Source organism: Stomoxys calcitrans, chromosome 2 (genome assembly GCF_963082655.1).
Source record: "Stomoxys calcitrans chromosome 2, idStoCalc2.1, whole genome shotgun sequence".
Lineage (NCBI taxonomy): Eukaryota > Metazoa > Arthropoda > Insecta > Diptera > Muscidae > Stomoxys > Stomoxys calcitrans.
Window position 1 is genome coordinate 49,353,278 of NC_081553.1, and position 16,589 is coordinate 49,369,866.

General features: G+C 34.5%; 2 protein-coding genes across 2 annotated transcripts; one reads left to right on the top strand and one right to left on the bottom strand.

Annotated features, from left to right (window-relative positions):
- Positions 1 to 1,908: 1,908 nt before the first annotated feature.
- On the bottom strand, positions 1,909 to 4,619 carry LOC106091093 (nucleosomal histone kinase 1). The gene is made up of 2 exons (XM_013257517.2): positions 4,161 to 4,619; positions 1,909 to 4,092 (listed from the first exon to the last, which is right to left on the bottom strand). The coding sequence occupies exons 1-2, from the start codon at positions 4,392 to 4,394 to the stop codon at positions 2,440 to 2,442; spliced, it is 1,887 nt and encodes a 628-aa protein (XP_013112971.2). The 5' UTR covers positions 4,395 to 4,619; the 3' UTR covers positions 1,909 to 2,439.
- Positions 4,620 to 6,795: 2,176 nt separating this feature from the next.
- LOC106091086 (histone H2A.v) lies at positions 6,796 to 13,040 on the top strand. The gene is made up of 4 exons (XM_013257507.2): positions 6,796 to 6,973; positions 7,369 to 7,446; positions 7,627 to 7,740; positions 12,506 to 13,040. The coding sequence occupies exons 1-4, from the start codon at positions 6,971 to 6,973 to the stop codon at positions 12,734 to 12,736; spliced, it is 426 nt and encodes a 141-aa protein (XP_013112961.1). The 5' UTR covers positions 6,796 to 6,970; the 3' UTR covers positions 12,737 to 13,040.
- The last annotated feature ends 3,549 nt before the right edge of the window (positions 13,041 to 16,589 follow it).

Consider the following 16,589-nt stretch of genomic DNA (forward strand, 5'->3'; position numbering starts at 1 on the left):
TATCATAACGAGCATCACAGGCACTCAGTATTTAAGCAAGAGCCGGGGCACATGAACTCTCACTGAGACTCTCTACTCGATACCTCTAATTGTCCGCGACAGTATTTGCAGTTACTCCGTATGGAGCATTCTACTATTCGCAACCTGTAGCTTTCTTTTGAGCTTCTCTTGATAACGATGAACATTACACAGATCGCAGCTCAAAATGTTCCAGCCTATGTGGTGCTCATAGTTATCCGAGGCAGATTAACTTCTTCAGGTGCTACGTATGGCAAATGGATTTACTTATTATTTCAAACTTGTTCTTGTGTTCAAACACATTTATGTACAATAGTGTTGTGTGTTTATTTGTTCTAGATCATAAAGATCCTGCTGTAGTCTCTGTGTGATGGTTCCCTTGTGTTTTTTACAGTAAAAAGAACTTAGCCAGTCGCTGCTCTACAGCTGCATTCTGAAAGGTCTGGGTCTTATTCCCTCAGCGTGTCCCTCAAATGAGCTAATCATGGTTCTTAAATGCAATCAACTCAATTTGGAGGTCCCAATCTATATTGGGGTGGTTGCATAAAGTGGAATGCTTCCGGTACTCGCGGATATTGTTGTTGTTGTTGTTGTAGCAGTGTGTTGTACACTGAGGCGGCAGCCCTTGCCGATGGATAACTCCATCGGGTCAATCCGGTACGTACAACCGGCTGCCATGGGATTGACTCGCGGATATTGGGCGGATAGTCTCAGTGAGAGGTCGGACGGCACCGACTCTTGCATAAATACTGACTGCCCATGATGCTCGATATAACAAGGCGAGTTATTGGGGTCTTTACATAACCAATAGCCATCATTTTTCTACAGAGGACCTTGCTGACCTACAAGAGCTTGATGAGGATCGCCATCTTCACATGAAAATATTGCTACAACAATCCCATGACAGACATTGTTATAGCAGGCGACATACGTATGCGTATGCTTTGGTATTTAAAGGCGTGTGGTTTTGTCTCATCCTTGGAGAGGAGGTATTGCCAGGCAATGCCAGATTTTCATTGGAACTTGATGCCGCCAAAGAACCATTTAATTTGGACCTTTTAGAGGGAGATGGTGATGCTGATGATGTATCAGATATATTTAAAGACTTTCTTTTCAATGAGTCAATGAGGTATGTGACTTGGCAGGTGACATTATGGGGGTGTTCTGCGGTGTGCCTCTTGCCACACGCTTTGGAGTTAATTAAGGTGTGGACTTTTCATGGGTTGTCTTCAAAGGCTTGGATTTCGCCTCCTTTTTTATGGGGCGTTTTGTTTCAAAGATAACATCTTTGTTGTCATCATCGCTGGCATTTATTATCTCATCTTCTGAGTCGCTTATTGGCTTTTTAACTTTGGCCGTTGTACGGCCAGATTGGCTCGATGAAATCCTTCATCGGCAAGGGCTGCTTCCTAGGTGTAAAATACACTTCTACAACAACAACAACAACAACAACATGTGGCTACAACAATCAATTGTTACTCGATCCCATGGCAGCGGTTTCTACGTGCCGCACTAACCCATGGAGTCCTTCATCGGCAAGGACTACTGCCTCAGCGTATGACACACTGCCAACAACCAATCATTGCTTTATTTTGCTTCCCTTACGCGCCAACTATTTAAGTCTTCCACAATCACCATTAAATTTGATCGAGTAAAATACTGGCAATTTTTCTTCTACAGTTGTTATTGAGAAAATGTTCTTATACGGCCTGAGGGCAACGACGACTTACAAACAACCACCATTAGGCAACGGAGATCCTTGTAAGCCGGCATGGCATTAGTTTTGTATACTTCAACAACCCCTTTCAATTGAGTTAAATGAGGAATGTTGTTGGCGGGAAAATCTAAAACTAAGAAAAATTAAAACCATAGAAAATAGAATCTCTAGTGAACAAAGTATACAATTTTTATTATTTCTATCTTGACGAATGTAAACAACAATCAAAAAGTTTATTATTCGCTCAAATAAAACAATGAAAGAGTTTAATTTTAAAATTATTAGACAAATATTCTTGTAAAAACAAAGAGGGCTGCTTGGTCCATTAAGAACAAAAAAAAACAAAGTTAAGTAAGATGCAAGCAAGATCATAAACTCAAATCATGTTGCTGTTCTTAAAGAGATACTAGCCAAATAACACATTACGAAAATTCATTCAAATGCCATAGTTCTAAGCAACTAAGAAATCAAAAGAGAAATAAAGAAATTAAAGAAAAATCCTAGAGTAAGCCACGATTCACACACAAGCAATTTTATTGTGTAAATTCTTAGTTTGTAGGAGAGAAAGAGAGAGAGAGTGGTTAAGGGAAATGATAAACCCCTTACTTCCTTCTCCAAGAAACTAAAAATTGCCACAAGAAAAACTGCCTAGAACTGTTCCAAGCTATAGGAATGCCTAAGGGATATTACACATGTATGTGCGATCACGGTGATTGATGTATTCTACGAGATTTCTTAACGGTAACAGCAGGCGTACGTGGACTATTGAGTTCATCACTGGTGCCCACTTTACGCACATTCACCCTGGTGACAGGCGTTGAGCTAGACGTCTTGCCCGCAGGTGTTGACCTAGATGTGGTTGTGGTGGTACTGGTCTGTTGTTCCTGCGTTGGTTGTAACGGCTTCTTCTTACGTTTCACATTAACAATTACATTGGCATCCATACTTACATCCAATTCAAAGTTAAATTCATATGTTTTCGTGGGCCTCTTATTGGGGGTGACCCTATCATTTATTATGGTTTTTCCCGAGCGAGACGAGGACATTGTTATAGCAGGCGACATACGTATGCTTGCTTTGGTATTTAAAGGCGTGTGGTTTTGTCTCATCCTGGGCGAGGAGGTATTGCCAGGCGATGTACGCTTCAAGGGAGATTTTCGTTTGGAACTTGATGCCGCCAGAGAACCATTTAATTTCGACCTTTTCGAGGGTGATGGTGATGCTGATGATGTATCAGATATATTCAAAGACTTTCTTTTCAATGAGGTATGTGACTTGGCCGGTGACAATATGGGGGTGTTTTTCGGTGTGCCTCTTGCCACACGCTTTGGAGTTAATTTAGGTGTGGACTTTTCATTGGTTGTCTTCAAAGGCTTGGATTTCGCCTCCTTCTTTATGGGGCGTTTTGTTTCAAAGATAACATCTTTGTCGTCATCATCGCTGGCATTTATTATCTCATCTTCAGAGTCGCTTATTGGCTTTTTAACTTTGGCCGTTGTCGTCGGTTTAGCTTTACTTGTGGATGGCATATTATCATTGTTTGTTCCCTTCAATTTGAAATCCAAATCACCGGTGTTGGGCACACGCAACACTTTAAGCGCATTTAGGAAGATTTTGCTACATTTCTCATAGTCCGGTGTCTCATTGTATTGCAATTTGGCAACATATTTCATATACTCCAGCACGGCATCTGGTACACCTTTGAGGAATAGTTTTCTCAAGTTTGTGCCAACATCGGCCATAAACTCTTCTTTAGCTTTTTGTACCTTAGTGGGTGCTGCCAGCAATTTATCTCTTACCCAAGGCAAATCTATGCCTAACCATTCGATAAGATTATATCCCAAAATTTCCATATCTGCCCTCATTGTGGGTACACCCATATGAGCGTCTCGCGAGGTATATTCAATGGTACCATTGTGCATTTTCTTAGGATCTGGTTTGAAATCTTTGGTTGTGTAATGCGAAGCTAGGCCAAAGTCTACCAAATAAGCCTGATGTTGTTGTTTTGGTCCGTAGCCCAGCAAAATGTTGGCAGCCTTTAAGTCCGCATGCACATATCCACTGTTATGAATAAATCGGTAAACATCAATCATTTGCAATGCCAAACGATAGCATGTGGCCTCTGGAAGTTTTCGCCCATTGTTAAGGAAATACTTTGCCACATCCGAGCCATAGCGTGGCATGACTATAAATCTATGTTTAATGCCATTCAATTCGGTGGACCCATTGCCCACCATGTAGGGCATGCCTAAATTTTTAATGTCATGTTGTTTCTGAAATTTGCGTATATCATCCAACTTGGCATTTCGCATATAGAAATGCATTTCCACAAACAAAGGACCATTCTCATGGGGTTCCTAGAGAAGACAAAAAAAAAACAAAGTTAATGGTTGTTTTGTTCTCCAAATGCTTAGTTATTACTTACGCATTTCACAACATAGTCATACTTATTCTCTCCTTTTTTCGTTGCCGAATAGATTTCACCAAACCCTCCGATGCCAATCGAAGGTCCAATTTTCCATTCATTTTTTGTTTTATCCATCAGGATCGTACCTTCTTTTACTTTTTCTGGCATATTGTACAATTTAGACTTTTTTGCTCCTGAAGCGCCTTTTTTGGCGCCTCCCGCTGGCACCTTTTTTGCGGCTACTTTGGGCATTGTTTATGTTTGAATTACTCTATAGTTGTGCCAATTCTTATTTACAGTTTCTTTCAACTGCATTCAAAAAATAGCTAATTAAAAAAATTGGCTCTAGCTGCGAAATTTGAGTCTCGTTTTGTGGAAACCTATCGTAATATCATCGCTTGCCCGTTTTCGCCAATTTTTTAAACTTGTTTTGGCATTCTTTGTTTTTTTACGTTTCTCGGCTTGGGTATTCGTCAAGTTTTGTAACTTGGCATCATTGTGAGATGTAATGAGATGCCACCTTAAAAGAAATATGTCAAATTGGAAGACGGGCAATTGGTTAAATGCTGTGGAGTGTTTACACAATAAGGCAAAACAAAATAATTGAAAGCAGAAACAATCTTTGAAATATTTCAGCACTCAACTCTAAACCCGGATTCACTGAATAAGGTGAGACCAAGCGATCAGACGCGATATACAATTTGTTTCAACTTTTGGCAGTACTTGGCTTTGAGGATGTCAACTTGTTCTCTTTTAACATTCATTCTTTGTTTACGGTTTCTCCTATATGAGCATGGCAAAACAATTAAAGATGGTCTCTTTTGTACAACAACCACAAATCATATGGTCCAATTCGCCATCTTGCTATCAACACAGGTAAAGAAATTTGTGTGCTTGTGTGAATGCGTGCAAGAAAGAAGATAACAACAAAGAGAATGCAAACAAAAATCTGACATCTTAATACTTTCAAACCTGGCCGGCTGTTAACAGCTGCTCTCGTAAGACCAACTTATTAAATCTGCCTTGCTATATGAGGACATTTCAATCGGCAAATTTGACATCCTTAATGATGTTCATGGGGCCTTACAACTTCATGTTTTCTTTATGTAAGTGACTTAACTTAATTAGTGAATCCTGATTTTAAACAAATAATTGAAATTTTTTCTTGGTGTTTAAATTTTGCCAGACGTTTAGTTAGGTTGAAGAAAAGAGTGTGGATTATACAACGCCGCGAGCCACATGGGCATGGCATGGCCCCAAGTCCAGAGGTGTGGAGTCTGACCGTTGAATCCGGATCGGTGCTCTCATTCCTCTTACTCCGCCATGGCCCGGCAACATCCTCAAACAAGGCGTGAGCACCATACAGGCTCGAACATTGAGGTCAGATCTGTGTGGTATTCATTGCTGTCACGAGCTGCGAGCTACCGGGCACGTCCACAGATTGCGGGTAGTGGAATGCTCCATACGGGGAAGATGCAAAGGCAATCGCGGACAATCAGCGAACGAAGAGTCTCAGTGAGAGGTCGGGCGGCTTCGGCTCGAGTGCCTATGATGCTCGATAAGACAGGGCGGGTTATTGGTGCCTTTATATAACCAATGGCCACCCTGCTCTCGCGGCGATTTTTCCTTTAGATCGGAATGAGCTTGCTCCATGAAAATGTGGCTACAACAACCACAAAGCGTTAATATTCTTTTTAGGGCTGTTAGGCGTAAAAAACTTATTTTTTTGAGCATTATTACAAAACTGCCGATTAAAAATTTTATTAAATAGGAGAAAACGTAAGCAATGCCAAGTATTGCCAAAAATTAAAAAATTGCATGTCGGCTGATCGCGTGGCTTATCCTTATTCAGTGAATCCTGGCGAATACACAATCGCAACATTACACATTCGTCTTGGACAAGTGAAACTAAAAGTTCTGGTGATCAAAAATAGAATTGGTATATTGGTTTTAGCTCAGGCAAATTGGACAAAAATGAAGGGGCCCATGATATAAACAATCCCCAAAAGCCTACCTAGATATTTCGACAGACATCAAGGCGGTATTAAGGTTCGATTCGATAGTTCGATTTTTATCGCATTCTCTTTGTTATCTTCTTTCTCGCATATTATCTGCCCATTAACGCACACGTATACACACATGCACACAAATTTCTTTTTGTGTGTTGGCAAAACGTCGATCAGCCTGATGACAAGATGGCGTATTGCACCATATGATTTGAGGTTGTTGTACAAATGAGACAACTTTAAATTATTTCGTCAAGGACAGATATGGGTGGCAAAGTGTTACAACAAATAATTTGGTAAAAGTGAACATAATTCATCTCTGGAACAAGGATAAGACAGTTTTTGAGGCACCTGATGAAATCGCCCCGAATGTGCACTGTAGTACCTAATATAAAGAAATTTCAGAATAGGACATAAACAAAAAAATAACAATATTCCCTTTATTTATAGTAAGAAGGATTATCTATTAAATTCTACTGAATTTAAATAAAATCAAATATATAAGAAATATATACAGTCATAACGTTTCAAGTCACACTTAACAACTTCTTTTCACTTAAGTGGCAACACTGATTTGAACGAAACATTTCCAATGATGCCAGGTTTTCTGCATTTATTAGGCCATAATTTTCCGCGTCTCTCTATCGACATTCGTAAAAAGAAATTCGTTTCGTTCGGAGGTGTGCGGCACTGAAGGATCAACCAATCAAACTAACCAACCAACAACTGAGCAAGACCAATTAAGTCCTCACGGCAAACTAAAAATAATAAATTTTCGAGAGATATTCCATTCCAATAAAATCTACAGTTCTATAATATAAAATGGTAAATTCTTATTGCAGAAATTTTATTGTGCCCCAAATGGGAAAAGTACACGCAGTGAAAGAAAATAGAAAAAAAAGCATATCTTGTGAATGGGGGCAATTGTGGTGGTGATAGCTACAAATTGATGGAAATGGGAGTAGCTGAAACGAGTACGCGAATGAACTATTCATGGAAAGAAATGTGAAAAAATTGATTTATCCAATGTGACACAATTTGAAGATTTAATCAAGCGTTGCTTAAAAATAGGAGCTAGCAAAGCGCCTGCATTTAAAGATTCGTTTATAACCTCACTTTTTTCTGTTGTATGAGTCAAAATGATGTGTATTCTATTTCCTTTTCTGCGTTATTTTTTGATTTTATACTGAACTTAATTCGAATTTTTCCATCCTTTAAAGGCCGGAGGTAAAGCTGGAAAAGATTCAGGAAAAGCAAAGGCCAAAGCTGTCTCACGCTCTGCCAGAGCTGGCTTACAGGTAAGAGATCGTGCAGCCAGAATCAAGAGAAATGCATTGTAAGCAAACGATAAATAATAAAAATTTTCCCGCCATTTTTTAATATTAATGTTTGGGAATGGGTTGTTTGTTTACGTGCATTAACTCCAATCGATTTACTTATTCTCAATCCCAGAGCTTATAAACGTTAAATCGTTTTAGTTTCCTGTGGGTCGTATTCATCGTCATCTGAAAAGCCGTACAACATCCCATGGTCGTGTTGGAGCTACTGCTGCCGTCTATTCTGCGGCCATCCTCGAATATCTGACCGCCGAAGTAAGTTACTTTTATTTTTCCCTTTTATTTCACAATTATCTTGGAGAGTTGCATGCCTAGACAGATTTACTGTTTGTGTTTATATCATTTCGTGGTGTATGGATGAGTTGTGTGTGTGTGCTACATCTTTACGCGCCAAATGATTTTTGTTGCTGTACATTTGTTTTGCCTCTCTTTCCGCCCTCTTTACAACATTTGAAAGGTCTCATTAGCAGTCGATTTTGTAATAACTCTTGTCGTTATTGTATATGCTGCTGCTGCTGTACACCGCTGTTTTATGTTGGTTCGTTCTGTAAACGCTTGGTCTGACAGATGTTGGGCTATTTTCTTTGGTGTTTTCGCTTTGTAGCGTCATTTGCCCGCCATTTTTTGTGAACTTTTTTCTACGTTCCTTGCGTACGTCTTGATAAACAATGGGTGTTGCCAGTCTGTATTAAAAATTTTACTTGGATTAGGAGTTTCAATAGGAATTTTTTTCTTATTTTAAAATAATTTTTTTTAAAATAATTTTTTTTTAAATAATTTTTTTTAAATAATTTTTTTTTAAATAATTTTTTTTAAATATTTTTTTTTTAAATATTTTTTTTTTAAATAATTTTTTTTTAAATAATTTTTTTTAAATAATTTTTTTTTAAATAATTTTTTTTTTTAAATTATTTTTTTTTAAATTAGTTTTTTTTAAATAATTTTTTTTAAATTATTTTTTTTTAAATAATTTTTTTTTTAATTATTTTTTTTTAAATAATTTTTTTTAAATTATTTTTTTTTTAATTATTTTTTTTTTAATAATTTTTTTTTTAATAATTTTTTATTAAATGATATTTTTTTAATATTTTCTTTTTTTAATATTTTTTTTAAATAACTCTTTTTTAAATAATTTTCTTTTATATTTTTTTTATAATTTTTTTAAAATATTTTTTTTAAATAATTTTTTTTTAAATAATTTTCTTTTATATTTTTTATAAGTTTTTTTAAAATATTTTTTTTTAATAATTTTTTTTATTTTTTTAAAATAATTTTTTTTATTCTTCTAAAATATTTTTTTTATATTTTAAATTTTCTTTTGTATTTTTTTAAATTTTTTTTTTTAATTTTTTATTTTTTTTTTATTTTTTAAAATTTTTTTTTTTTATTATTTAAAATATTTTTTTTTTATTATTTAAAATATTTTTTTTTTATTTTTTAAAATATTTTTTTTTTTATTTTTTAAAATATTTTTTTTTATTTTTTAAAATATTCTTTTTTTATTTTTTAAAATATTTTTTTTTTTTATTTTTTAAAATATTTTTTTTTTTTATTTTTTAAAATATTTTTTTTTTATTTTTTAAAATATTTTTTTTTTTTGATTTTTTAAAATATTTTTTTTTTTTATTTTTTAAAATATTTTTTTTTTTATTTTTTTTAAATATTTTTTTTTTTTATTTTTTAAAATATTTTTTTTTTATTTTTTAAAATATTTTTTTTTTATTTTTTAAAATATTTTTTTTTTTATTTTTTTCTTAAATAATTTTTTTAATAATATTTTTGTTTAATTAATTTTTATTTTTTAAATTATTTGCTTTTTATTTTTTTTATTACTTTGTATATTATAATTTTTCATATTATTTTTTCCTTTTATTTTTTTATTTTAGTTTTTTATATTACTTTTTTTATATTACTTTTTTTATATTTTTTTTATATTACTTTTTTTATATTTTTTTTATTTTACTTTTTTTATATTTTTTTTATATTACTTTTTTTATATTTTTTTTATATTACTTTTTTTTATATTTTTTTTATATTACTTTTTTTAAATTTTTTTTATATTACTTTTTTTATATATATATATTTTTTTTTATATTTTTTTTTTTTATATTTTTTTTTTTTATATTTTTTTTTTTTATATTTTTTTTTTTATATTTTTTTTTTTATATTTTTTTTTATATTTTTTTTATATTTTTTTTTATATTTTTTTTTTTATTTTTTTTTTATTTTTTTTTATATTTTTTTTATTATTTTTTTATATTTTTTTTTATATTTTTTTTATATTTTTTTATTACTTTTTTATATTTGTTTTATATTAATTTTTATATTATTTTTTTATATTCTTATACCCTCCACCATAATAGGATGGGGATATTCTAATTTCGTCATTCTGCTTGTAACTGCTCGAAATATTCGTCTAAGACCCCATAAAGTATATATATTCTTGATCGTTATGACTGTCTTTTGTAATCACGCTTACTTTCGAAGGAGTAAAGCATGCCGCCAGAAATTTGCACAAATACTTCTTATTAATGTAGGTCGGTTTGGATTGGAAATGTGTTTTATTATGACTTCCAACAACTGTGTTAAGTATGGTTGATATCGGTTCATAACCTGATACAGCTGCCATATAAACCGATCTTGAATCTTTACTACTTGAGCCTCTAAATGGCGCATTTTTATTCGATTTACTTGAAATTTTGCATGACGTTTTTTATTATGATTCCAACAACTGTGTTAAGTATGGTTCAAATCGGAAAAATTTTGCATGATGTGTTTTATTATGACTTCCAACAACTGTGCTAAGTATGGTTGAAATCGGTTCATAACCTGATATAGCTGCCATATAAACCGATTTTGAATCTTGACTTCTTGAGCCTCTAGAGGGCGCAATTCTTCGATCGATTTACCTGAAATTTAGCATGACGTAGTTTGTTATGATTTCCAACAACAGTGCTGAAATCGGTTCATAACCTATGATTGAAATCGGTTCATAACCTGATATACCTGTCATATAAACCTATATGGGATCTTGATTTCTTGAGCCTTTATAGGGAGCAATTATTACCCGATTTGGCTGAAATTTTGCATGAGGTATTTTATTTTGATTCCAATAACTGTGTTATGTATGGCTGAAATCGGTACATAACCTGATGTAGCTGTCATATAAACCAATCTTGAATCTTGACTTCTTGAGGTTTTAGAGGGTGCAATTCATATCCGATTTAGCTGAAGTTTTGCATGACGTTTCGTTATGACTTCCAACAACAGTGCTAAGTATGATTGAAATTGGTTCATAACCTGATATAGCTGTCATATAAACCGATCTGGGATCTTGATTTCTTGAGCTTTTATAGGGAGCAATTATTACCCGATTTGGCTGAAATTTTGTACAACGGCTTCTCTCATGATCTTCAACATACTTGTCAAATATGGTCTGAATCATTCTATAGCCTGATACACCTCCCATGTAAACCGATCTCCCTATTTTACTTCTTGAGCCCCTAAAGGCGCATTTCTTATTCGAATTGGCTGAAATTTAACACGATGACTTCGACTATGGTCTCCAACATTCGATTTAATTATGGTCTGATTCGAACCATAACTTAATATAGCTCTAATAGCATATCAATTCTTTTCTTTTATCATTTGTTTACCAAAAAAGAGATACCGGGATAAGAACTCGAAAAATGCGATCCATGGTGGTAAATAAAATTCGACCCGGCCGCACTTAGCACGCTTTTACTTGTTTATATTATTTTCAAATATTAATATTTTTATATTTGTTTTACATTATTTTATTTATTAGTTGATACCTTGGGTGATTTCATTTATTAATAAAATCACCATTTGGGTTTAAATCAAAATGTTTGAAAAATTGTGTCGATAGTTTAACCAGACTGCAGTTTCTGGGATTCCATCCCTTCATCAGCGGTATTCTTCGACAAATTACTCAGTCAGTCATTAATGTTATGAGTTAATACAAAAATAGTCTAGATGAGAAAACACCTTTGCTCATAACTTCGAAGAAAGTGGACAGTAATAAATTCGAAAACATTTAGATTTTGATACAGCTCCACTATTTGAGGAGAGACTGCATAAGGTTTGTCATCGTTTCATATTGCTTCAAGTATTTTCATAAAATTCCATGCAATCAAATTTTGCTACTTATAAATTTTATATTTGGATGAATGAATAAAATTAATAATATGGAGGCCACTGTAGCGCAGAGGTTAGCATGTCCGCCTATGACGCTGAACGCCTAAGTTCGAATCCTGGCGAGACCATCAGAAAAAATTTTCAGCGTTGGTTTTCCCCCCCTAATGCTCGCAACATTTGTGAGGTACTATGTCATGTAAAACTTCACTGCACTGCCGCAAGCCGTTCAGGATCGGCTATAAAAAGAAGTCCCCTTATCATTGAGCTTAAACTTGAATCGGAATCCACTTATTGAAATGTGAGAAGTTTGCTCCTGTTCCTTAGTGGAATGTTCATGAACAAAATTTGCAATTTGCAATGTTCATAAATATATTTTTTATGTATTACGGCTGGGGAGCCAATTTTGGATTTTATTTTTTACTGTAACTTACTGCTGGATACTTTTGCTCCAGTAACTTGCCTTGTAGTATAGTTATTTGGTCTTCAGGTTTTTTGTATTATATTAAAATTAATAAATGAATAAAATAAATAATAAATATGCAAACTAACATCGTCGTACGCCACGTTTCAGATTTGTTTTTTTTTTTTATTTTCATACAGCTCTATTATTGACCATAGTGGAGCTGTATGATGATTGAATTTTCACCTAGGTTATGATAAAGTTGCCGATATAGAAACAGTTAATGTTTGAAAAAGTCATTAAGCATTAGCAAATCATGCTTAACCGTGCAACTAAACCTTCAGAAAAATATTAGGACAACTGTATGAGTATATAATGATGAATTTTGTTAATATAACTTCTAACACAAACTATATATTTGTATTGGCAATTAAAAAAAAATTGAATTTCTACTTTATTCAGGTTTTGGAATTGGCTGGAAACGCTTCAAAAGATTTAAAAGTCAAACGTATCACCCCCCGTCATTTGCAGTTGGCCATTCGTGGTGACGAAGAATTGGACAGTCTTATCAAAGCAACCATTGCCGGAGGTGGTGTGATTCCACACATTCACAAATCTCTAATTGGCAAAAAGGAAGACAACGTACAAGAACCGCAAAGAAAAAATACCGTTATTCTATCGCAAGGGTATTAACTTTAATTTTTCTTTTTAATTTCTATATTTCTATTGCTAATGATAATAAGAATAATAATATAAACACACCATAAAACATAAAATAATAAATTTTATAAATGCCCCGACCGCCCCCTTTCTTTTTCGCTACCTAAAAGAAACACAAAGATCACAAGACAAAAAAACACAACACGTTGAATACGTTTAATTTCATAACCTTAACTTAGAATCTGTCATAGTTTCCCTTCACATTTATACACAACAAATTAATTATTTTTGTTTTCTCTCTTTTGTCGGCAATTGAACTTTTTTTTTAATTATACTTTATATATATATATACTTATATTAAATGGAAAACAAATGTTTTTATAAACTTACAAGAAAAACAAAGAGCAAATCGCTAAAAACAACCAAGAGTACATGTTTAATATTAAATAATTCAATTTAAAGAAAATAAATAAAAAATTACAAAATTGACTAAATTTAGATAAAAACCTTATAAATAAACCAAATGCTGATTTTTTATTATATATACTAAGGTGGGGATAGAATATTTTTGAGATATGACACTTTCAGCGACTTGGCATTGACTGCAAGGCTAATCAATCGTAAGTTTTTTGGAGGCCACCGTAGCCCAGAGGTTAGCATGTCCCCCTATGACGCTGAACTCCAAGGTTCGAATCCTCTCCTAATACTGGCAACATTTGCGAGATACTATGCCATGTAAAGCTCGCTCCAAAGAGATGTTGCACTGCGGCACGCCGTTCGGATTCGGCTATAAAAAGGAGGGCCCTTATCATTGAGCTTAAACTTGAATCGGACTGCACTCATTTATATGTGAGAAGTTTGCCCCTGTTCCTTAGTGGAATGTTCATGGACAAAAATTAGGCATGACGAGAATGATGGAGAAAGAAGGAAAACCAATCGAAGTTTCTATGGGTACCGGACCCCGAGGCAATTTATCGTGAATAAATTTACTAATGTCTTCTCATTTGTCAAATACTCCAAGGTGCGGTATCCTTCCGAAATCACATACAGCCATATTCTAAATAACATTCCCTGGGAGTTTATTCCCTACTCCATTTTCTCCTATTCTGAATAACAATTACCTGGGAGTTTGTTCCCTACTCCCTTTTCACCTTATTCTAAACAAACTTCGAAAAAGGAAAATATCTCCCAGGAAAAAAGTAGCTATTCTGAATCGAAATAAAAGGGTGAATGAGACGATAAAACTTGGGAAAAATTCCCCCAAACAAATGAAAGGGAGCTAGGTTAAAAAAATTATCAATTTAATTGTTTTATAAAAAAATGGTACCAGTTCTTACTATTTATGAACAATTTAAAATGTACGGAAATTATTTTGCACTTTTTCATCAAAATCAAGTAGAAATTGGGTTAGGTTCTCCCGGTTTAAATAAGTCATGTACCCACCATAGAAGATTTGCATAAGTTTTTCGGTTTTATTGACAAAATACGAGCATTATAGAATTTGTATTTGAATATACACAGGTTTCAAAATATGTGGTTCATATTTTTATGAATATTCTTATACCCATATGTATAGAGTTTTAGCTAAGTGGCACTTCGTTCGGAGTCGGATACTTAAAGGGGCTCCCTTATCATTTAGCTTAAAGTAGAATTGAGCAGCACACAATGATATGCAAGAAGTCTTCTGCCTGTTCCTTAGTGGAATATTCGTGGGCAATTTTTCAAAAATACTCTGCGCCACATTTGGCGGCATTTATTCCACAGAAGTAGGAATAAATCCATAAGTAGCTTTTCAGCAGCCGTCTCAACCACCTAGAAAAGCGGCCGCCGTCCTGAAATGTCGATTAGATCCAAGATATATTAATCTACAGGTAGAAGCGATTGCCCAACAAAATATTGAGTGCACTATCCGTCAAAATCAGTCACTAGTGCAACTCTGATTTTGTGTTTATTAATAGTTCGCGCCATTTTTTGATTGCTTGTGTGTGCTATGGTTCTTAACTATAATGCACACACACAACCAAAACTCGTTGACAGATAGTGCACTTGGCGAGAAAAAATTGTTGTTGTTGTAGTAGCAGTGTGTGGTGAGGTTGAGGGCGCAGCCCTTGCCGATAAAGGAATTCATCGGGCCGATCCAATACATACAACCGGCTGCCATGGGATTGCCGAAGAAAAAATTGTACTCAGCTGTTTGCTGTACGCTACCTGTTCATTATATCATGATGAGATCTTCAAGTTCTAGCTCCATAAAAGTAGGATTTTAGATAAAGCGGTGTATCCTACAGACCACCACAGCATTTATGACGACGGAGGAGAAGCAAACCTCTATACTACACACTAAAGTATTCTGCCGCAGAACGATATGGTAGATTCAGCCATCTCAATTCGTTTTGGCAAGGGAAAGCGCCAACATGCGGGATGTATGCCCAATTCCCGTAACGGGATAGCTGTGAGCACCACACAGACTGGAACATTGGGCTCCGATTTGTGTGGTGTTCATTGCTATCGTGAGAATACCAATGTGTTGTGGATGGTGGAATGCTCCATACGGAGTAGCTGTAACGGCAGTCGCGGACAATCATCGGCATCGAGTGGAGAGTTTCTTATTTTTTTTCCCCTCTCCCCATTCAATCAGAATAGGAGGACTTTAGTCGAGGGAGAAATTTATTCCCAGGGAGTTTTCAGAAATGGGTTAATAATTTCCAGTTAATAAAGAACATTGCTGTTACTATTGGAAACATAATTTGAACAAGTTATAGTCCCATTCGGACCATAAATGAATGTTGAACATTGTAGAAGTCATTGTGTAAGAATTTAGTTCATTCGGATAAGAATTGCGCCTTGTAGGAGCACAAGAAGCAAAATCGGGAGATAGTTTTTATGGGAGCTGCATCAAGCTATTGATTGATTCAGACCATATCAGACACCTATGTAGAAGGTTATGAGAGAAGCTCTTGTACAAATTTCTTCCAAATCGGATGAGAATTGCGCCCTCTATAGGTTCAAGAAGTCAAGATCCCAGATCGGTTTATATGGCAGCTATCAGGTTATGTACCGATTTACGCCATACTTACAGTTGTTGGAAGTCATAACAAAACACCTCTTGCGAAATTTCAGCCAAATCGGATGAGAATTGCGCGCTCTATTGGCTCAAGAAGTCAAGATCCCAGATCGGTTTATATGGCAGCTATACCAGATTATTAACCGATTTGAGTCATACTTAAGACAGTTATTGGAAGTGATACCAACACACTACGTCCAAAATTACAGTCAAATTGACCCCAGGTCGGTTTATATGGCAGCTATATCAAAATATGAACTTATTTGAACCGTACTTAACACAGTTGTTGGAAGTGATACCAAAACACCACGTGCAAAATTTCACTCAAATCGGATGAGAATTGCGCCCTCTAAATAAATAAAAGTTCTTTTGGATGGAGAGAAATAGAAATCAATCCTACAGGGTATATGCAGTCGAATTGAAACCTAATTTTCTTTTGCGGAATCGTTTTGCAGAACTATACAAAATAGAAATCGTTTTACATTCGTCCAAAATCGAATTGTGCCGATAGAATGAAGGAATAAAATAAAATCGCGTTTTAGTCAAGACCCTCGAGACTCTTCTTCATTTTTCAATTACCAAATATAAACATGAAAATTTGCTCTGGAACATTCATATCAACGAATGTTACGCAATTCAAGTTTAAGCTCAATGAGCGCGCTGTTCGGCCACAAGGCAACTTTTTGGGGAGAAGACAAGTGAAACCCAGATCACACACGACAGTAAAAAATTTTTGGCCAACTGGATCAAAATTGCGCTCTCTATAGGTGCAATGTATCTTAAAGGATACATTCAGTGAAGGATCACCATTTTTGTTAAATT